At 37.2% G+C, this 24,178-nt stretch overlaps 1 protein-coding gene across 13 annotated transcripts in view; it reads right to left on the reverse strand.

Annotated features, from left to right (window-relative positions):
* INPP4B (inositol polyphosphate-4-phosphatase type II B) overlaps window positions 1-24,178 on the reverse strand; it is an 849,925-nt gene that overhangs the window by 374,733 nt on the left and 451,014 nt on the right. For 12 of the 13 annotated variants that reach the window (XM_063637640.1, XM_055276001.2, XM_063637634.1 and 9 more), the window contains 2 exons: window positions 20,473-20,591; window positions 18,215-18,331 (listed from right to left, as the gene is read on the reverse strand). In XM_063637640.1, coding sequence (XP_063493710.1) covers window positions 18,215-18,331; window positions 20,473-20,591 — 236 coding nt within the window. Of the gene's footprint in view, window positions 1-18,214; window positions 18,332-20,472; window positions 20,799-24,178 lie in introns of those variants that run through there. The other variant, XM_063637643.1, reaches the window with a different exon arrangement.

The raw sequence follows: 24,178 nt of genomic DNA on the forward strand, positions 1-24,178 counted from the left end.
ACTGTATATCTCTTGATTATAATGCCGTTTAATTTATTTTTATTTTATTTAACTTTTAAGTTCAGGGGATATATGTGCAGGTTTTAGTTAAACTCGTGTCATGGGGGTTTGTTTTACAGATTATTTTGTCACTCAGGTATTAAGCCCAGTACCCAATAGTTATTTTTTTCTGATCCTCTCCTTCCTCCCACCCTCGACCATGTGGTATTTGGTTTTCTGTTCCTGTGTTAGTTTACTAAGGATCATGGCCTCCAGCTACGTATGAGTTCCTGCAAAGGACATGATCTCATTCTTTTTTATGGCTGCATAATATTCCATGATGTATATGTACCACATTTTCTTTATCCAGTCTATGGTTGATGGGCATTTAAGTTGATTCCACATCTTTGCTATTGTGAATAGTGCTGCAATGAACACATGCATGCATGTGTCCTTATGATAGAACAATTTATGTTTCTTTGGGTATATACACAGTAACAGGATTGTTGGCTCGAATGGTATTTCTGTCTTTAGATCTTCAGGAATCACCACACTATCCTCCACAACGGTTGAACTAATTTACACTCCCACTAACAGTGTATAAGCGTTCTTTTTTCTCTGCAACTTTGCCAGCATCTATTGTTTTTGACTTTTCAATTATAGCCATTCTGACTGGTGTGAGATGGTATCTCATCGTGATTTTGACTTGTATTCTCTAACGATCAGTGATATTGAGCTTTAAAAAAAAAAAAAAAGCCACTCTTGAATGTTCAGTGGAGGTAGAGCTCAGTATGAACTTAGGCCAGCATTCCATTACAGAAAAACAGGGTAGAGTATGCGTCTCTACCTAGTGATTAATTATAATAACTTGTTCACCTCTGAATACATAATAGGAAATGGTCTTACCGAACCATTATATTTAATTGAAAAAGAGAAAACTAATCCTGGATATTGTCATTTTAAACTACAGTAAGCAATTTTTCTGTAATTTACACATCTGTAGACATGTAAGTGTGAAAGTACTAAAACTGCAATTCTGTTTGCCTTCATAAAATAACAATGGAATACCTCTCAGTCAAGCATCCATTCTGCCACAGCCAAGAGATTTTACTTATTTGTGCATTTTTTTATTTATTGACTTTTGAAAATAAATTATGTTATTTTAAAATTTTACGGTTAATTGACAACTATATACTATGTGATGTTTTGATATATGTTCACATTGTGGAATAACTAAATCACGATAGTTAAATAATCATCTCACATAGTTGTTACTTTTCTGTGGTGAGAATATTTAAAATCTTCTCTTTTAGCAATTTTGAAATATACCATGCAATATTACTAATTATAGTCACCATTCTGTGCAACAGATCACTAACACTTATCCCTTCGATCAGCATCTCTCCTTCTCCACACTTTCTTCCCCCAGTGTCTGAAAAACACTATCTTCTTCTCTATTTCTATGAGTTCAACTTTTTAAAATTCTGCATATAAGTGAGACCATGCAGTATGTGCCTTTCTGTGCCTGCCTTATTTAACATAATGTCTTCCAGGTTCATCCTTGTTGTCACAGATGACAGAATTTTCTTTTTTAGGGATGAATAGTATTCCATTGTGTACATACACCACATTTACTTTATTCATTCATCCACTGATGAACTTAGGTTGCTACCATATCTTAGCTATTGTGAATAATCTATTGAGCATAATTCACAGATTGTGAATAATCTACAATGAGCATGGGAGTACAGATACTTCTTCAATATACTGATTTCAATTTCTTTGTATATATACTATTAAAGAAAACTAAATAGGGCCTGAGAAGGACTCCATGCTTCTATATTTGAGTCCTTATGGATGAACTGCAACCTAACTTAATAGGTAGACAAGACTGAAAACCTAACTTAGGAGTATGCACCTGTAACAACAGCTGAGTCTTGGCCAATCCCAGCAGCCATACTTCAACCACTTAAACACTGCTGAGTGTTCAAACCATGTTCAAATAAGGCAAATGCCGAGCTGTAATTAATTCAGCTGTTTCTGTACCTCACTTCCGACATCTGTATGCCACGTCCCTTTTTTTGTCGATAACTCTTTTTCCACTATGTGGCTCCGCTGGCATCTCTCTAAATCTACTGTGATTCTGGGTGCTGCCCAAATCATGAATCATTCCTTGCTGTATTAAACTCCTTTAAATTTAATTCGGCTGAAGTTTTTCTTTTAATAGATGGTGTCAGAAGTGGGGTCCGAAGTAGACCTTCTAACGACCCCCAGGAGCACTGAGTGAACAAGCAAGGTAACTTCTGGAACCACTTGTATCCATCGATCTCTCAGAGCAGCTGGGGATCATGGGTAAGTTCTCTCTTGGATTTCAGAGCTCTATGGGTTTGTGTTTTGAGCTCTCTGAGTTCCTTTGAGCAAATTTCTGTTCCAAAATGGGTTTGACAGTCATGACAGAAAGTGGACTGGGTCCAGGATGTGATTTGATCCGGTAATTAACTGGCTTAGATCCAGTTAGAGGCCTCTTACATCCCACTGGTTCAGAAAGAAACTGGTAGTAAATGGCAATATTGCAGTGGTTGTAAAAATTTGTCCATTAAAAATTCATGCGGATTTTTGTGTTCTACCCCTTTGTTTCATTTTTCTTGCATGCTTAGGTAGGAAATGTTGTTGGCTAAGTCATCAAGGGAACCTGAGAAAAGCTAATATTTTAGATAAAAAATGGGGTCCTTAATTTCTAAAAAACTGATTTCCTTCTGGCGTATACATTAGGCCCAGGAGGCAGCAAAGTCCTACAAAAAGGGCAAAATCTTGCTAAAGATAACTTACAGTGGAATATTCCAAATGAACAACAATGCACTGAAGTGCATTTAAAAAAAAAAAAAGGAAAGAATAAAAGATTTTCTTTTGTGTTGCGTTTGGCCTCCAAGGTTATATAGTGTGGCAAGCAGGGTTAGGTCACTAGGGCCACTCAGGGAAAGGAACCCAGAAACCTGATATGCCAACAAAAGGGTAAAAGTTCTTATCAGTCACACTTCTAGCCTCTCTCTGTGCAAATCGGTTGGATGAATGGTAAAAATCACGGTTTATATCCTCTGTTAAGTTTTGATTAATGGGAAAAAGGATTCATGAGGCTAATGTTGAGCTGTAGTGAATCTGGTGTGCTTTGTGTGTCTTTCTGTATTGTTCTATCATAAAGAGGGGTACCTTAGGATAGAATGTGGGCCTAGGTCCCCATAAGCCCGCTGTTCAAGATGGCCCAGGAAACTGGTCAGTTGTGTCCTTGGGAGTATGACATTGTAACCACGTGGCAGTACTTTCTCTTGGTCTCTGCCATTTTACAACAGCAGCCCAGGTTCAATCCTGGCTTAGGGAATGAAAAGTATCTGGTTAATATCCGTGCGACCTTTATTATTTGCTGATTCTCTTCCCCCTCCACGAACAACTTCCAAGTTCTCTTCTTAAATCTTCCTTTCTCTGAGCTACCTCTAAAGATTTGAGATTTTATAAAAACTGCTTACCACCACTTTGAAAATACCTTGGATACTTGTGGTTAAGTTATAACCTTAGTTGAGGTTTGTTGGTTTCACCTGTGAGCTTAAAAAATTCAGGACTATTGGCCGCTCGGCATGGCTAAAGCTAGGCAGTAAGAAATTTAAGAGCATTTTTAAAGCAGTGCTATGGTTAAAAGTCAGCTTAATTAGAAGTGGCTATCCAAGTGATAGATATACTTAAAAGGCCTATGTTTTTCTCTTCTTGGATCTTATTTTTCTGGAAAAAGGGTTTCTTTTTCTTCTCAGTTGACTGAATTATTTTTCTCCATTTGTCTTGCCACTCTTAATGCACACATGAGAGGCCCTAAGATAACTTCTAGTAGCCTGGGACTCCTTAGAAAAAACAGAGGAGGAGCCACAGAACCCGTTTTGGGAAAAACCTGTTTTCCTCATGGAACCTCAGGAATTGAAAGTGAATAGATCCCACTCAAAGTCTAAGGCTCTGTTCTGTTTTGTATTGAGTTATCTGATGTTTTTTGACTTTGGAAGGTATTAGAGATTGCTTCGCATTTTGAGAGAGCTTTAATTTAGTGTGCAATAAATAGGTAGAAAATATACCTTTAGGGATGGGCTAATTGAAAAATGGGCTGACTGGCTTTGGGCTGCCATGCAATAAAATGCACAGTAAAAGAACTGCACTGTCTTCTCCTTTTGGGGATCCAAGATACAATGTAAAAACGAGGCCCTCAATTTTGGAGATCTGTTTTGCCTTTCAGCTGTGCCCCATATTAGGCTGTAGAAACTGCATATTTTCCTAAGCCTGTGTTTCCAAGGTTCCACCCTAAAGCCAGTAATCCAATTAAGAAACTTAGAGGCCCAGCGAGGTAGCTCTCACCTGTAATCCCAGGACTTTGGGAGGCTAATGTGGGCGGACACAAGGGCAGGATTTCGAGACCAGCCTAGTCGACAGGGTGAAACCCTGTCTCTACTAAAAACACAAAAATTAGCTGGGCACGGTGGCAGGTGCCTATAATCCCATCTACTTGGGAGTCTGAGGCAGGAGAATTGCTTGAAGCCGGGAGGTGGAGATTGCAGTAAGCTGAGATCGCCCCACTGCATTCTATCCTGTGTGACAGAGCAAGACTCCGTCTCGAGAAAAAAAAAAAAGAAACTAGAAACTGGTAAATGAAAAATCTTTCAACTACTGGATCTTCTTTCAGTGTAGTTATATATGTGTTATGTGTATAATGTTTCTATAAAAGAGCTCTAATTAATTGGCTTAAAGAAAAATAAGCGCTTAGATCAAACATTTTGAAAGAAAAATAAAAACTGTAATGCCTTTTAGTTCACGTGACTTTAGTAACCTTTGGGAAATAAGTTTTAAAAATTGTTAGCAAAAATAAAGCCATTTGGTCTAAATTAGGCAGGTCAGATATTAGGTTTGTTGAATGCTTTAAGATCATAAACTGCATCTTTGGCTTTTGAAAATTGTTCAATTTACTTACTTTGGAGCCTTAGAGTCTAGATAAGGCATGGGGACATGTGGAGAGCCACATCCCAAACTATACTGGAAAGAGTCAGACCTCACCTGCACCTAGTACATAATTAAAATAACTTATGAGTTTTACCAAGATTAAAAATTGCTAAGAGTTACCATGATAACATGTAATTGAGACTACTGAAAACATAGTTTTACATGCAAGATTTCTGAGGAGAGTGAAATGTGTTTTTGGTAAAAGATTATAAAAAGGCATGGGGATGTAAATTTTTGCCTAGAGGATGAAAGGATTGTTTTAAATTAGATAAGGTAACGCTAAAAGTTTGAACAACTTGTGAAAGGTTTGTAAAAATTAATCTTGTAAAAAGAAATCCTTTGTGGACACTGGCTAAAGTCAAAGGCGTATTAAGTTTTTCTGTAAATTGAACATTGGAATAAAAGCAAAACAGACCTTTCTTAGAGCACTAACCTGCTCTTTCACAAGAATTATAAAGGATTATAAAATGTTTATGAGAATCTCACCATATGGTCAAACTGATTAAGATTGATACATTTTATCTATAAGGTTTTATTAAAAATTGGGGATGACATTAAATAGTAGACTAATGCAAGGGTAAAATTTGGCTTTTTCTCTTGAACAAGATTTTCATGTAATATTAGAAGATAATAAAATTTTTTTTGTTTCCCTTTGAATAAACTATCAGAAAAAAAAGGGAAAGACAAGAGTTTGGAAAGCTAAGTCTTCCCTCTATCAATGAGTAAAGGTTTTTGCCTTTTTAAAAATTTTTGAGTCATCATTTTGGCTAAATGAATGACTTGTGGTAACCTGGAATTCTATTTCATAGTATCAAATGTTTTAAACCTTTAACATCTTTGATAGGCTTCCCAAAATCAAATTTCAGCTTCAAAATTATCTTTTCTGACTTATAACTTTGAGATGCTACAGAGGGCCACTAAAACATTCAAAAGAGAGGTAAACAGGATTATTTGACATGTTTAGATATATGGGAAGCATTCTCAAAATAAAACATAACGTTTAATGTTCTCTGGGTTATATTTTAGTGTATGTCATCAATATCTTCCAAAATTGAATAGGATTTCTAAAATTCTAATATGTCTGAGTATACGCTATCATAATTATAGTTACTATGTTAAGTTAATGTAGACCACAGAAATAACAAAATTGCCTTGTCAATTGTGTCTTTAACTATGACAATTTAGAGTCATTTCCACAGTTAATTGCATAATGCTGATGCAGTTTCCAAAAACTTCACAAACATGCAAAATCCTAGAATATGGTGTCTTTTAGGAGGTTCATGAAAGAATGGAAAGGACCTTGAAAAGCACTCTTCAATACAGGTTTCTAGTAACTTTAAATTCATGTCATTTGGACTGGTAAGAATTCCTGAAACTTTAATGAAAAGACTGATTGGTTTATAAAACTGCTAACCCAAGTATAACAAAAATTATTTGAATACCAAGAAAATACTTTGCCAGATTTTCATACTTAATCAGCCAATACTAAAATTGTTTTGTATACAATTTGAATAAATTCCATGGTCTAAGCCAAATTACCTATAATAACCTATCAGTTACCAGTGCTAGGCACCTAAATTGGAAAAACAACTGGTAGTCAAGAGGACAAAGTCCAGTGTTAAACATGGACTCAGCTGGGCATGGTGGCTCATGCCTCTAATCCCAGCACTCTGGGAAGCCGAGGCGGGTGGATCATCTGAGGTCAGGAGTTCATGACCAGCCTGGCCAACATGGTGAAACCCCATCTCTACTAAAAAATAGAAAAATATTAGCCAGGTGTGGTGGCCAGCATGTGTAATCCCAGCTACTGGGAGGCTGAGGCAGGAGAATCACTTGAACCCAGGAAGCGGAGGTTGCAGCAAGCCGAGATCGTGCCACTGCACTCCAGCCTGGGCCACACAGCGAGACTCTGTCTCAAAACAAACAAACAAAAACAAAAAGAACCCATGTACTCCTGGAGAACCAGGATGGCCACCTTATCTTTCTTGAGTCCTTAAAGCTATTGTTATTAAAAGTTCTGCTTTCCATTACTCATCACAGAAAAGATAAAATAGTCCAAATTGAATATACTGGCATAGTGACTTATAAATTCCTAAAATAGTTTATAGCCAATGTTTGGTTTGTCAACCCATATTCCTGAGAAAACAATCAAAGCGTCAGGTACATTTGGTTGCCTGTTGGGCCGTTTAAACATTTTATAAAGGGATTTTATTCAATTGTCATTTTCAATGCATGTTTTCTGATTGTATAAAAGCTTTCCCATGGAAGAGGGCTGATGTTATAAAAGTAAATTATTATGCTACAGTGTATTTTCAGCAGAAAAAGAAAGCTTTTTATGGTTCACTGAGGATAGTCAACCTCTTCACAATCTAGAACCCAAAGATCAAATCTTCTGAGAATATCAGAGAAAGACTGACTTTGACATCCACACTACAGCAAAACTTCAGGACTGTGAAACTTGGGTTTATAATCTCACAACTGAGAATGGTCCCCTCACACTCTTGGAACTGTATACCCACTGGAACCCCTTTACGTAAAGCTAACCAGGAAAATTTCTTCCCAGAAAAAGATGGCATCCTTGATGTGAACAGTTTCCCAAGATCATGGATAAAGACTTCTCCTATCATAAGACTCTTATCTTTGAATATTTTTTCCTTGTTTATGCCTCTATGAACAATATAAATGAAAAGGGGGTCTGTTATGTGCACTTATGGTGTATACTTTTATTTGTGAAGGATTTTGCAGCCAGCCTCATACATGGATAACCTGATACTTTGATAAAGATGAAGGCCCAATATAGGTGAGAAACTTTAATGGTACATATGTTGCCTCATAATCAGTCAGAAACAGAACATTGGTTCACTCCTCTTAACCCACATCATGGGTTAAAAAGAACATTGCCAGGAAGCTTTCACTCTTCTAGAAGGGCATCATTTATTAGGTCTATTTTCCATGGTTGGAGTAAAAGAGGCAATGATTAGAAATGTATCCCTTACAATAGGCTCTATAGAAGATTCTACTGTAAAGGCTATAGTTACAACAGACTTTAAATTCTCCTGTCAAAGTTATGCTAAATAATAAGAGTTGGCTAAACAGAAAAGTATCTGTGCAGCTGCTGACAATTATGACCTATGGAGAAAACATTGGGTACTATAGCGATTCAGTTGTAGGGGATTAACAAAAAGACCACTTAGTTAAGCGAGCAGACTCTTTATCTACATCATTCGTTATTTGGTTTTAGGTGGTTTGGTTTATGTGGACCCTGGGTAAGGAGCATACTCCAAACTCATAGTATTACCCTCTTGATAGTTGTAAAAATAATTTCCCTGGTGTGCTGTATTCTGTCAAATATTTTAAGTGTTTATATGAACCCATCTCTAAAATGTCAAATGGTCTCTTTTCAACTGGAATGACAAGAGCTGAAAGAAATGTAAGACCATGAAGACATTTAAATTATGAATGACATGCCGAGGCTGAAAACCCCAAATGATGGTAACTGAGAGTGGTGCCAAGGCCCTGAGTTTTGGTCACACTCTCACCTAAGTGAAAACCTGACCAAAAAGGGGGAATTGAAAAAAAAAAATTATGGGAGGCCATTGTTTTGGACTGAGCTCATGCACTAGGACCCAACAGACCAAACCAAACCAAAATGGAGTCACTTATGCTAAATATAACATAATCAAACTAAGACTTTAAGGAGACATGTAGATCCTAGAACAGACCAGGTTTGGTTTTTCTCCTGTAAACAGGATGTTTCAGCATAAGGAAGTACCCTCTATTCAAGTCCTTGCTCCTACCTTTGCAAAACTCACTGGTCTACTATTTCCGAGTGGGTTTACGATGGTAATAGTGACATTAATGACTAAAGTTTTGGTCAATCTCTCAAAATTGAGAAAATGACTGAAAAGGAGGAATTGTTAAAGCAAACTAAATATAGCCTGAGAAGAACTCTGTCCTTCTATATTTGAGTCCTTGTGGATGAACGGCAACCATAAGATCGAAAACTTAGGAGTATGTGTCTGCAACAAGAGCTGACTCTTGGCCAATCCCAGCAGCCATACTTCAACCAATCATACACTGCTGAGTGTTCAAACTGTGGTCAAATAAGGCAAATGCAAATCTGTAACCAGTCCAGTTGTTCCTGTACCTCACTTCTGGTTTCTGTATGCCACCTCCCTTTTCTTGTCTATAAACCTTTTTCCACCACGTGGCTGCACTGGAATCTCTGAATCTGCTGTGATTCTGGGGGGCTGCCTGATTCTGAATCTTTCATTGCTCAATTAAACTCCTTTAAATTTAATTTGGCTGAAGTTTTTCCTTTAACAATACCCAGAAGTGGGATTTCTGGATCATATGGCAGTAGATCATATGGTTTTTGAGAAACCGCCATAGTGTTTTTTTCTGTAATGACTGTACCAATTTACATTCCCACCAACAGTGTTCAAAGGTTCACTTTTCTGTTTTTTTTTTTTTTTTTTGAGATGGAGTCTCACTCTGTCGCCCAGGGTGGAGTGCTGTGGCGCGATCTCAGCTCACTGCAAGCTCCGCCTCCTGAGTTCATGCCATTCTCCTGCCTCAGTCTCCCGAGTAGCTGGGACTACAGGTGCCTGTCACCACGCCCGGCTGATTTTTTGTATTTTTAGTAGAGACGGGGTTTCACCCTGTTAGCCAGGGTGGTCTCAATCTCCTGACCTCGTGATCTGCCCGCCTCGGCCTCCCAAAGTGCTGGGATTACAGGCTTGAGCCACCGTACCCGGCCAAAGGTTCACTTTTCTTTATATCCTTGCTGACACTCATTAATTTGTGTCTTTTTGACAATAGCCATTCTAACAAGTGTGAGGTGATATCTCATTATGGTTTAAATTTGCATTTCCCTAATGATTTGTCATGATGAGCATTTTTTTAATATACCTGTTGGCCATTTGTATATTTTCTTTTGAAGAATGTTTATGCAGGTCCTTTGCCAATTTTCTAAATGAGTTGTTTTCTCATTATTGAGTTGTTTGAGTTACACACATATTTTGGATATTATCCCCTTATCAGGTGTATGATTTGCAAATGCTTCCCATTCATGGGTTGTCTCTTCATGCTATTAATTTCTTCCTTTTATGTGTAGAAGCCTTTGATGCAATCTCATTTGTTTATTTTTGCTTTTGTTGCCTGTGTTTTTGGGGTCATAGCCAAAATATCTTTGCCCAGATCAGTGTCACAGAACTTTTCCCCTACAATTTCTTCTAGTTCCTTTTAGTTTCATGACCAAAGTTTATTTTTTAAGAAATTCATAATTAAACTTACTTCTGTTTCTACCATCAAAAAGTCAGTCTTTCTCCATGCAAACATCATTATTTCCTTGTGGAAAGTGTCAACGCTTATCCTTTCCTCTGTTGTGAGAGCACAAAACAAAAAAGCAAACAGTTTTTGAAGAGATGATAGAGAACAACTACTGTGTGAGTGCAGATAATAGTAAAACAGAGAGGACAGGAATATGACAGAAAGGGAGAAACAATGTGAAGAGCATCCGCAGAATGCAATGTACTTTGATATGTAAATTCCAGAGAAAAGGAAATGAAAGAGACAGAAATGAAAATGCAAATGTATGGATAGTAGCATCAATGCTAAAAGAAATAACGTAAATATGTAATACTTCTGCTTCTGCTTAAAATATTAAAAGTTGCTAGAGACTGTTACCCCCATTCTAACACTGAGAAGTCAGGCAAACTATAAAAACAATAGTTTTTGTTAAACTCCTCAGGAAACCGAGTTTAATAAACCAAAATAAAACAAAATCCGAGAGTTGACTGACTTTTCCCAGACCTTTCTTCAAAAAATTAAAAATAGAACTACCATAGGATACAACATTCTCACTTTTGGGTATTTATCCAAACTAACAGAGCAGGATTTCTAAGAGATATTGGCACTGCAACATTCATTGCAGCACTATTCATAATGGCCAAGATGTGGAGACAACCTAAACGTTCATCAGTATATGAGTGGATAAAGAAAATGTGGCATATAAATGGAATATTATTTAGCCTTAAAAAAATAGGAAATCCCATAATATGTGCCTGGATGAAACTTGAAGACATTATGCTGAGTGAAATGAGCTAGTCACAGAAGGATGCATACCACATTATTCCAATTATAGGAGGAAGTATCAATTGTCAAACTCATAGAATCAGAGAGTAAAACTGTGATTGCCAGGAGCTGGGGAAAGGGAAAAATAAGGAGTTTCTAATTAATTAGTATAAAGTCCCAATTATGCAAGAAGAATAAGTTCTGGAGAGCTGCTGTACAATATTATCCCTATAGTTAAAAATACTGTACTGTATATTTGAGATTTTTTAAGAGGTTAAATCTCATGTTAAGTGTTCTTACTACAGTATTTTTAAAAAGAGGGATTAACCATGAATGCAAAAAAATTGATAAACTGGACTTAATCAGAATTAAAAAAATTTTGTCAACAAAATGTATTATTAAGGAAATTATTAGGCTAAGCCAAAGACTAATAAACCCTCTAACACTTATATACAACAAAAGCACTTGTATCCACAATGTATGAAGAACTCTGAGAACTCAACAAGAAAAAGAACACTTTTTTTAATAAATAGGCAAAAGACTTGGATACTTCATTTTTTCAAAAAGAGTCAGATGAATGGCCAGTAAGCACAGGAAAACGTGCTCAACATAATTAGTCATCAGGAAACTGCCAATTAAAACCACAATGAGATACCATTCATACCCACTAAAATAGCTAAATGGAAAAGTTTGGCAATATTATGTGTTGGAGGAGAAACTGGAACTCAGATTACTAGGAGTAGGAGTAAAAAGTCATGTAATCAATATGGAAAATAATTTGACAGTTTCTAGGAAATTTAAACATGAATCTGTCCTATACTCTAGAAATTATACTCCTCAGTATTTACCCAGAAGAATAAAAGCACATTTTCATACCAATATTTGTCAACATATGTTCATAGATGTTTTATTCATCATTGTCAAAAACCAGAAGCAACATAAATGTCCATCAATAAGAAAGTAAATGAACAAATTGTGACATATCACTACAACAGACTGCAATAAAAAGGAATGGGCTAATGATTCATGCAGGAAATTAATTAAAAACATGTTGAAGAAAAGATACCAGATGTAACAGTGCAAAACTATATGATTTCATTCATATAAATTTCAACAGCAAACAAAACAGATCCATGGGAAAGTGTTTGCCTCAGGTTGTATGGGGTGGTAATTGGCTGGAGAAAGTCAGAAGGGAACTTTCTAGAAAAACAGAAATGGTCTATATCTTGCCTTATGAAAGTGACATGGGCATATGCAATTGTCAAACTCATGGAAAAGAACAGTTAAGATTTGTCCAGTTTGTTACATATAAATTATATCTCAATTTAAAAATTATGTCCTTTGTAAATAAATCCCAGTCATCAACAAGGAAAGTGAACTTAATTATAAACGGTAGCAACATTTTAGAAGCCTCAGCTCCCTCTACATGGAATCTGTAACTCCCTTTGCAAACTATGTCACAATGAAGACAGGAACATTTCAAAAGGCAGAGGCTGAGTGAATGAGCAGGTTGAGGGAACCACGTAGTACACATTTTATAAAAGGAAAAAACAAGGCCTATGGAACAAAAGCAAACATTTGAGACATAAACTCAGGTATTTCACAACAGGTAATGACAGCTATTTTTTTTCCATGAATAATTGACCACTTCATTATAAAATTTATTTGGACAGTTTCAATTAGTTATATATGTTTAAGTGCCTAAACATTTTGGATATAGGTTTTTCTCCTCTAGTTGAATACTGACCTTGTTTTCGTAATTGATCAATTTGTAAGCTTCAAAAGAAACGTGCGGCCAGGTGTAATGACTCGTGCCTGTAATCCCAGCTCTTTGGGAGGCCAAGGCAGACGGACCACGAGGTCAGGAGATGAGACCATCCTGGCCAGCATGCTGAAACCCTATCTCTACTAAAATACAAAAAGTTAGCCGGGCGTGATGGCGGGCGCCTGTAGTCCCAGTTACTCGGGAGGCTGAGGCAGGGGAATCACTTGAACCTGGCAGGTGGAGGTTGCAGTAAGCCAACATTGAGCCACTGCATTCCAGCCTGGTAACGGCAAGACTCCGTCTCAAAAAAAGAAAAAAAAAAAAATGCTTTGAAACTATCAATTGAAATACAAGTGCCATACTACTGTGGGGAAATAAAAGTGAGAGAAATCCTATGGACAATATATGTACCATAACATAGCATAGAAAAAATAAAGGATCTCAGACTTGGCCTCCTTAGATTCGTAGAATACCAATTTTTTCATCTTTAAAATGGGCATGATACTTTCCTCAAAGGAGTTTTATGGAGATTAAAAAAAACATGTAACAGCCTGGGCGCGGTGGCTCACACCTGTTAATCCCAGCACTTTGGGAGGCTGAGGCGAGCAGATCACGAGGTCAGGAGATCCAGACCATCCTGGCTAACACGGTGAAACCCCGTCTCTACTAAAAATACAAAAAAAAACTATCCAGGCTTGGTGGTGGGTGCCTGTAGTCCCAGCTACTTGGGAGGCTGAGGCAGGAGAATGGCGTGAACCCGGGAGGCGCAGCTTGCAGTGAGCCGAGATGGTGCCACTGCACGCCAGCCTGGGTAACAGAGCGAGACTCCGTCTCAAAAAAAAAAAAAAAAAATATATATATATATATATATATTTATATAACATATTAAACACAGTGCTTGGCATATACTTTGTAAACAATCTCAATTTATTTTTCCTTACCCACTGTACCATATCTTATCGATGAAGAAGAAAGCCAACTATCAGAATTTGTATCTCAATAGGTATAGTTAGACTTAAGCTTCTTAAGAAGCCAATTTAGAAAATCAAGTGAAGTAAAAATAAATTAAATGCAAAATATTATCTTACATAGAAAAATATAAAAAATGAACTGGATACTACTGTCTAGGGAACTGCTCTAGAACTAAACTGCCCTGGGCATATAACACAACACACATTATGTAATATGCATATCCAATCTTGATAACTTTTTCTGAAAGTTTCAAATACAGGGTTGCTAGTAACTGGCAGTAAAAAAATATCTTAGGACTACATCCTTCCCTGAGAAATGTTCAGTGTCTACTGGATACCAGTTTCTGTCCTATAAGCAAAGAATTTAACAAGTTGATGGTACAGCAAGCATTTATTATTCTCAGAGTAAAAAGAGGGGAGTCGATGTATACTTCTGCCAAATAGAGTAGAAATTCAAATTTCTACCGTGGGCAAAAATAATTTTGTGATCTAATATATGTTTGCAGATTTGATGGCTGTCCTCAGAGGGTGTTGGAAGAGCCTTACTCATCAATATCTTCCAAAGCACCATGTTGCATGGGAGGAATGGGAAAAAGAGACAGTTTTATGGTGATGTTCTTTTCCTTTCTAAATTTCCTTTTGCTTTTTTTTTTTTTTTTTTTTTGAGTCGGAGTCTTGCTCTGTCACCAGGCTGGAGTGCAGTGATGCAATCTTGGCTCACTGCAACCTCTGCCTCCCAAGTTCAAGATATTCTCCTGCCTCAGCCTCCTGACTAGCTGGGATTACAGGCGTGTCCCACCATGCCCAGCTAATTTTTGTATTTTTAGTAGAGATGGGGTTTCACCATGTTGGCCAGGATGGTCTCAATCTCTTGACCTCGTGATCCACCCACCTCGGCCTCCCAAAGTGCTGGGATTACAGAGCCACTGTGCCCAGCCAATTTCCTCTTGCTTTTAAGTTTCTGCTGTAACATATGAAAGACTCAGAATCCCACAGCTTGACTCTTTAGGGCTAAACATTTGTAAATGATGTCCTGAAAATACTTTTGTCTATGTTTCAGTTTCCAGCAGTTTTAAAATAAAGCCTAAAATTAGTTTACATCCAGAAGATATCAACTTTCTATACGAACTAGGGTTCTCATAGCCTAGCCATGGGCTTCAATTTCAGGCTTTAAAATTGCCATCAGACAGTGGAATGTTATGGCAGCTCATCCTGAGAAAATAATTTCCTTATAGTGAGGAAAATAATCAAAAGATCACTCTAATACTAATACATAAAGACCCTTCACTCCATATGCCCCACCCCTCCCCCACCTGTAAGCATTCTCTATCCCTCTGCCAATTTATGGCAGTGAATGGGAAGGATGAAGGATGTAGTAGAAGGAAACAATAGTTATTCTGAATCAACAGTTAGACTCTTCTCATTTGTTTTGATGATTAATTGCATTTCTGCTGAAGTTACTAAGATAATCAATCCTAGATCCAGTGTTTTAGAGGAGCACAAGAACAACTAGTTAGTGAGGTAACATCTGCATCAAGAGCACAGAGAAAAGGCCATCATTTCTCTTTAAAAACACCTAGTACAAATATGTATGCAAATGATATGAAATGGCAAAGTAATGTGTTTATTTCACTGGTTATCTCCAAGTAATAAGCTCAATAGGAAAACACAAGCAATTTAGTCATCTGACTCAACTAATTAGTATTCAACCAATATAGAAGACCTGATCGTCCTGAATCAGTCTAGTATGATCAATGGTTTGCTAGGACCAAATATTTAAACTACCTTAAAACACATGCACACAATTTATTAACCTTCCAAAACATACAAATATTCACAATCTCATCTGTTATGCCTTAAGAATATTATGATCTTAAAATATTTAGGTTGTTAAGTGCTTATAATTATAAGCCGTACTTTAAGCCACTTGTTGCCTTCCTCCATCATTCACTTTAAAGAAAAACTTAAGAAATGAAAGAAAGGGGCAAAGATAAAGACCACATGTCCATGAGAACTATTAGCATATTGATCTACTGTGTCTCTATTTACACTTCCATCACCAAAGTTAATTGTTAGCTATGTTAAGGAAGAGGTTATGCCTTAATTAACAGTGCTTGATAAATGCAATCTGGTTGTATTTCTTAAGTATGTTCAAATTTCACAAGTCTTACTTCACAGTAGGGGTTCCAGTTCATTCCATACTTTTATGCCATAACACCTCTGATCAAGGAAGAAAGTCTTTAAAAGACCCCAAATAATTAGTTTCCAGAACTAAAGTCAACAAAAAGCATAATTAATGAGTACATTAGTTGTCTATCTCCAAAGCATTAACATTCATGCACATTTTAAATGAAGGAGATTGAAGGAGATAGAAACACATTTGGCATGTAATATTTCTACTCTGATACTTCTAAATACTTCACAAACCCAAGAATTTAGGGGCAACATTTTCACTTCTGTAGCACAGTGTTCCTATAACTCAGCCCTTTCCATGCCCCACCCTATGTCTTGGGACTGTTGGAGAATTAAATTTAATCAGCTGCTTTGCAGAACATAAAATCCTATAGTTTCTCCTCTGCTTTTCCTTTCGTCCTGATCATTTATCTGCACAGTTGCATCACCCACTCCCACCTTCCACTTGAACTATATCTCCCTCCTCCCCAACTTTATGATTCTTTCACCTTTTCCTCCATTTCTCTCTCTTCTCTGGCAGAAGGTTGAAAACAAAAACAACAACAAAAAACAGTGGGTGAGAGCTCTGGGCATAATTTATCAAAGCCGGTCTAAATATCCCAGCTGCAGTCTACTCCTTTTTCACATTACCTCAAAAACCAAAGAGGTTGGAAAGGAAAAGACAAAACTCCCTGGTAAATATTTTTTAGTTGCCAGTTTTAACCCAGATTTTTACCGTTTTTGTTCAAAGAAGTAATAAACAGCAAATGTAGGGCCACTTGAGAAAAAACAAAATTAGTAAATATAGAAAATTATTTTGGTTAATATTCCCTTAATTGATTTTTACTGTTTATAAGAAACATGAGGCAGCTGCCAAAACAATAACAGCAATAATAGCAGTAACTTACCCTTATTAATTACTCTGTAACAGTCAGTAACACTTTACATATATTAATTAATTTAATCCTTACAACAATCCCTTTAGGTAAATATTTTAAAAGATGAAACAGGGGAACCAAGAATTTCCTCTCCCAAAGCCAGTAAATGGAACGGAATCAGACAATATAGCTCAGAATCTGTCTTCTTAAGAATTGTATCAGATAGCCACAACTGTTTTGTTTCCATGTACATATGCTGTGCATTTACTTGAGTCTTTGTTCTGCCGTTTTAAAGAAATGAACTTTTCTGGGGCTAAGATGCATAGAAATCCCTTCAATATAAAATATTTTTTCCATTAAATGTTCCCACTACTAGACTAAGTTTTGTGGTAAAGAATGGAAAGAAGAGAAAGTCATGAGCAAAACAGAAATGCCGAAGTGAGGGCAGAGTTCAAAGTGACATTTTCCCTATACAAGGCACTGTGGGATTCCCCAGGTCCAGCAGCATCCCTTATCTTCAAACAGAACTCTCCTGGAACCCACTGGTCCACCTGCCATTAAAGAGTTTACTGCCTCATGCTACAATATTGACCGTCAAGTGTCTCATAGCTCCCTGCCTTGAAGACACGTACAAATTCATGCTAATGGAAGAAATTTAAAGGAGAGAACTGCCTTCTCCTTTTCATCACCTCCCCAATGGCATTTTCTCCTGTCCAAGAATTTTAAGAGTGTCCTCTATAGTGCCTAACCAGGAGGGATGATTCAATTGGAGGAATATGCAGACCATTTAGGAAGATTGAAGAATCTAGGACAAAAGACCATGGGGACTTTGCCTGGCCTTGTTGTAAAGAGAGCAGTTAAAGCTTCTTCCTACTGTTTCCAATTACCTTCTGTTTGCTTTGCTGCCAGTAACAACATCAAGAAAAATGTAGTCAGTTTCTCTCTATACGGTATGCAATACATTGTAAAAGTAGAGCACTTTGTCAATCCCCTATTTTAGAATAATTACACTGTCAAGAAAGTTTTAAATATTGCCTAATTTCCATTTGCTTTCGACCCACAGTATTACCACTCTGCTGAAGACAACAACAACAAAATGTAAACCAAAAGATCAAGTCAGCTCTCCTGAAAAAGAAAAATCTGTTCCAAAAGCCTTTGCTCCTAACCAATTGCCAATTTGGCAACAAGCCAAACATATTTGGGAAAAAAACAATAAACAATAAACATAAGACAATCATGAACAAAGTGGAAATATCCTCTCTGGAAAATTTCAGTTACATAAAAAATCCAATCGTGTGGAAAAGCATAACTTTTTCCCAAGGAAAGAAAGAAGTGCCAGTACTTACAGTGTCATGAGACTTATCCTTGACATCATAGACTGTTAGTTTTATTTTGGTCTCCTCATAGATGGGATACTCAGATGGGAATGTGACACCAGTCAAAAACAGTGGGTCCCTTGTTCCCTGTAACAGCACAAGCAGACAACTTTGATTCAATAAGGCAGCAACTGTAGTTGGCAGCATGCAAGTGACACATGAGAATGCAGAAAGTGTGCCTGAGTCTGTTTTTCGAGGAAATAGTTCTATTAGAAGAGATCTGAATTGTCAAATCCTGCTCATGGGCAACAACATGGCCTAGGGCCTTAAGGAAGTGATACAACTGCTGATAGTAAATGAACCTGCATCATTGTCAGAGCTGTCTTGAAAAAGTTTATTTTTATTATCTACAGAACCCTTCTTTAGGGTTAGTCAGTTCATTTAAAATACACTTAATAAATGTAACTTGTAATTTATGCAAATCATCTAAGATATTGACTCATCAAATTAAAATGAAGCTATTTTCTCCGAAAGAACCATGTGGTAATCTTATGCTTCCATTTATTTCCTTTCTGTAATGATTCAATTGAAAGTCATGCTCTGATAGTGTCCATTTGTTTTTAGATGTTCAGCTATGTTTTTTTTTCCTCAGAATCACTTGAAAACTAATGAAAGAAACTCTAAATATGATGGATTTGGGGCTATAAAATTACTAGCTCAGGATGCAGTACACAGGATATTTCAATACCTCAGAATTCATTTTTAGAGCTGACATCCAGCATTAAATTTTATACATATATATTGCCAAATATCATGGAGATGTTTGCAAGAGTTCTATAAACTAATTGTCTATGGAAATTTCTGGAAGCCCAAGTAATTCATTCATTCATTCTTTTATTCAACAAATACATTTTGCTTGGCACTGCATCAGACACTTTGGAATGGGCAGTGAATAAAACAACCAAAAATAGCAAAACATGTTCAAATACAATATTTTAAAATGTGCCAAAATAAGACATTTCTTATAGTTAAGATGGTAAATTTTATAATATGTGTATTTTATCACAATAAAAACTAAGAAAAATCAAAAATAAATGAGTGAATAAGCAAATTTTGGCAATATTTTAAAAATAACAGAATTTTTAACTTTTTTATGTAAAATGAATAACTTACAATTTTGGTTAAGATGTCTTCATAAGAATAAGATTATTTTTGTTAATTCAACTATAGCATTAACTATATATTATACCAACACTGGAACCTAAAGTTTCCAAAGGGCATATTCAGGGCTACATGCAGTATCTGGGTCATTCCCATTATAGAAATGACTCCCGTTCAGTCTGAATCATTTATTCCACCCCTGCATCAAAGCAGGCGGTCAGCCCTGAGCTAGCCAGGTCTGGAGCAGGCTAGTTAGGTTCTTACAGAGAAACTCCTCATTCAAAACATATGCAGCTCACAAGTCTAAGAAAAACAAGCAAATCTTAAGAAGTTTAGATTATACTTTTTCCAGCCCCAGATGTTTAAATAAATATCTCTCATTCATTAAGGTTGTGAAATGTGTGATCAGAACAAAATAATCAAAAGGGAAACACTTCCTCTTTTGAATCTGATCCAACACAATAACAAGTTTCCTCTTGACATTTTGAATGTTATATTAGTAATAATAAATGTAAATAGGAGACCTCCCATCTGATGAGTAATATTTATGCCTTTTGCCTAAAAACATAGTTTGTCAAATTAATCATCTACTTTTCCCTGAAAAACATCGTAAGTTGAAAGACAAACAGCAGAGAATATAAAGTTTCCACAGACTAAAGAATACTGGGGGGAAAAAAAGCAAAAACACTTAACATGTTTAAAATTTCTCTGGGTACTGTACAACTTTCTTTTTTTTCCTCAAAATAAATATTTATTTCAATTTAAAGTCTGTAGGTTGTTTTTCTTTATTCTATGCTCTATATGAGAATTTAAAGTGGGAACTTTTTTTTCTATCTTTGGGGGAAAAATAAGCTCTTTTTACGAAAAGAAAAAAAAGACATTTTGTCATTTGTTCTTTCTAGTAAATTACCAATGCATTGCTTAATAATCTCAGGTATGTGCTTCTTAATGACAGAGGATGGTAATGCAGCATTGCTACAGACTATGAACTAACTTATTTCAGCTGTTCATTCAAATCCAGAGATGGGGCGGGGGGCGGGGGGCGGGGGGGAGGGAGAGAGAGAACAAGAGCGAGCGAGCGATCCAGCAAGACAGAGAGACATTAATGTAGGCACGCAGCATCTCACCTCCACAATTTCGGTGCTGGAGTATCTTGTCAGACTCTGCTCCACGGGGTGGATTACGGAGATCTGCACCAGTGTATTCAGTTTACGATCACGGACAGGAGCCACGAGATCCTTGCATGCTGGCAACGGCAGAGGAGACAGAAAGAAAAGAACACTAACACCACATCTCAGGGAAAATTTCTGCGCCGGGCTGAAAGTAAACTTAGCTATAGCACTGAAGGAAATCTCCTGGGGCTCAGGCTGGTTTTGCAGAGGAAGTCCCTTGGAAGTACCTTACAGAAATAGGAAGTCACGTGCTGTGGAGCTGAATTGAGAGTTCATTTCCACTGACCACATTTGCAGTTCATGCAAGTCTTGACTGGTCTGAGATCTCAGCTCTAATGCGTGACTATGCACACATGGCTCAGAAACCTCAGTGACTTTAATTAGTCATTAAGCCCTGGGCTTTAAGTCACACTCCTTGAGGATGTGAAAGTTGATTTGGGCCATATGTGGGAAACTTTGGTGTTCCTTATTGACATGGGTTGGATTAGATCAAATGTTTGACTTCATACTTGGTCCTTACCTACGTATTCACTGGAACTGGCCTCCCACAGTAATACACACCAACAGAAACATGGAGAGCAGTTTCTCAACCACAACAGCACACAAGCAGGGGAAGAGGAAGCAGAGGAAGGATTTTTAAAGCCCTGGGTCTGGAATTCAAGCTAAGCCTGGAGGAGATGGGTTAATTCTTGCCCAGGGGCCACAAAAGTTAAGAACTTTCCCTTGAGACACCAGGCTCATATTACAGACCCTCACCACCATACCATATTTACTTGAATATTTTCTCCTCTCACATATCATTCCAATTTGAGGAAGAAAAATCCAGAAAAATATTCCTTTTAAGCAAGTCTGAATCGACTTTCCTCTCTATCCCCGCCACCCCCGCCTCCCACCTTTGAAATAATAATTTTACTCCCCTCAGCTGAGTTGCTGAGATGTAAAGTGCCCTCACTAGAGGTGGTTCAAGTTAAATTCGGCTGGTGGCTTGCTGCAGGCTGGAGCTATGGATGGGGGAAGTAGCCCCGGTTCCTTGATTTCATGGTGAGGGCATGCAGGGTTCTATACCATCCCTACCCCACTTCTCAGACCATAACAGGAAGGGAGAGAAAGATGAGGTATTTAAGGTATGTTGTGGTCAGAGCTTGCAAGGTCCTTACCATTGGTACAAAGGTAATATGGCTTAAATCTGAAACTTGAAAGCAAAGGAAAGTATAGATGCAATTATCACCTTTCAATTGTTTACAGATAATCTCTTTTAGAAGTACAAGGAGATAGAAAAAGCAGGAACTTTGGAATGAAACAGGCTTGGTTTTAGTACAGTTCAAATAGCCAGGCAACACTGGGAAAATTATTTAACTGCTTAACTTCTTGCCAGACTTTGAGATCCTGCTGCTTCTGTATGGCATTCTGTCATATACTTTTTTTTTTCCTTATATAAACTACATGCCTCTAGTAACAGAAGAGAGCTTATGAAAGCATGTATGGAAAAAAACATAATAGCTACAATGTATTTAACCTTTACTATTTTTGAGGCATTTTGCTAATTATCTCTCTATTCCTTAAAATGGTGCTTTGAATTATTTCAGTTTTACATAAAACTAGAACTAGAGGCTTGGAAACATGAAGTGCTCACATTTACATTACGAGAATTCTCTGGTAGCTTACATCCTACCCCACTGGCTTCATTTCTCTTCTTGGCATGCTGACCTGCTCTCCTGCACAATGGCACCTCTCTTTGGAAGACCCACCGCCACACCATGATTATTACTCAACCCAAGAGACTTACAGTTTTAAAAAAATACTGATGCCAGGTTTCAATAATGTCAACATATCACCGGAAGGAAAGAAAAAGCTAGATTTAGATTTTCACTGTTCTTTGGTGGTTATTTTGATCATTTCCTTTACTTGCAATATGAATGTGTTTAATTTTATTGCTCATAAAATTCAACTGTTGGTTTTCTGCTCACAGTAAACAGCTCTTTTTCCGTTTCCTGATATTGACATATATCTGTCAGAATTTTAAAGCTGAGGCCACTGTGCTTCAAATACAGGCATCTTGCCCACTTTCTGCTTGTAGCCCCATCTTTTACCTTGTGAGCTCATGACACCTTTGCTCAAAATAAGTCACTTCTTTTCTGAGTTCTTATCAGACTTGGTTGTGGGCTGTGGTTATTTCCCAGAAATGAGCAGCTGTTCTCCATTTTATCAGAGAGACTCTCACACTCGTTTCCCATAAAAAGGGAAAATTTCTATTACACTGAAATGTTCTGTCCAACCCAATTTGCACATTCCCTAATACTGATAAAAATAATGATGATGCTTTGTATTTTTATTATATTCCATATCTAAAAACCATACGGTTACATCTTGTCAGGAAAACAATAATAGTTACATCTTGGGCTGCACTTTTTTCTTCCTACAGCTCAGAGGATTTACTGTACCTTAAGTCTTATGCAGCATGATATCCTGGAGAGAACCCGAGATCAGGCAGAATTCCTAAGCTGTACCCCCAGATTTCCTGCTTTCTAGTTCTGTGGCACTGAGTAAGTCACAAACTCTGACACTTAATTGCCTCATCTATCTACCTACTTCTCAGGGTGGAAGTGAGGAAATTGGGCCTTTTTATACATGGACTTTTCTATGCAAAGAAAAAGTTTACTAATATCATACAATATATATTAATATCAACATTTACCAATATCTGGTGTTTTATTATTGTGTAAAATTGTTTTTATTGACTCAGTCATACTCAGCTTTTTAAAAGCTGTTACCAGGTCCAATATTTCTTCATAAATACTAAATTAGTACATGAGTCATTGCATTTCATAAGGTGAAACCTATTCACATCATGGGTCTGTACATACTGAATCAGTCCCACCAGACGGCTGATAAATAATGAGTGATTGGCCTGTTTTGTGAAGATATTACTCATATGATCACTATAAAATCTAATCTGTATGAGAATTATTTAGCAGTCAATAAAGAATACTGAAAAATCTGTTTTCAGGGGAAAAAAAAAAAAAAAGTGAATGGGTGAGGTGGCTTATGCCTGGAATCCCAGCAATTTGAGAGGCCGAGGCCAGGATGACCTGACGTCAGGAATTCCAGACCAGCCTGGCCAACATGGCGAAACCCCATCTCTATTAAAAATACAAAAATTAGCTGGGCGTGGTGGCACACGCCTGTAGTCCCAGCTACTTGGGAGGCTGAGGCACGAGAATTGCTTGAACCCCGGGGGGGGAGGTTGCAGTGAGCTGAGATCACACTACTGCACTCCAGCCTGGGTGACAGAATGAGACTCTGTCTCATAAATAAATACAAATTTATATCTGTCTTCCAGCTATATTTACCACTGCTTATTAACCAAATGTAATTCTACTCTAGGAGTGGCCTGCATCTGTGGCCTTCTTCAGCTCAGAAGACTAAAAGAAAGCAATGCTTCAGGATTTTGCTTCTGTTTAGTTTTGTTTATTTAAGAATTCTACCCACTTCAATCTAATGGTCAGTAACAAACAATCCTTCATTCATCAGTCTGCAATCCTTCATTCATCAGTAGATTTTTACTTTTATTTCTGCCTTCTTAATAACTTTGTTTAGTACTGAATTGTTTAAAAGTGTTCTCAGAAGAGTTTAAATATGCAGGATGTTGATAGGTGGGGAT

The sequence above is a fragment of the Symphalangus syndactylus genome, chromosome 4 (assembly GCF_028878055.3).
Source record: "Symphalangus syndactylus isolate Jambi chromosome 4, NHGRI_mSymSyn1-v2.1_pri, whole genome shotgun sequence".
NCBI classification, from domain to species: domain Eukaryota; kingdom Metazoa; phylum Chordata; class Mammalia; order Primates; family Hylobatidae; genus Symphalangus; species Symphalangus syndactylus.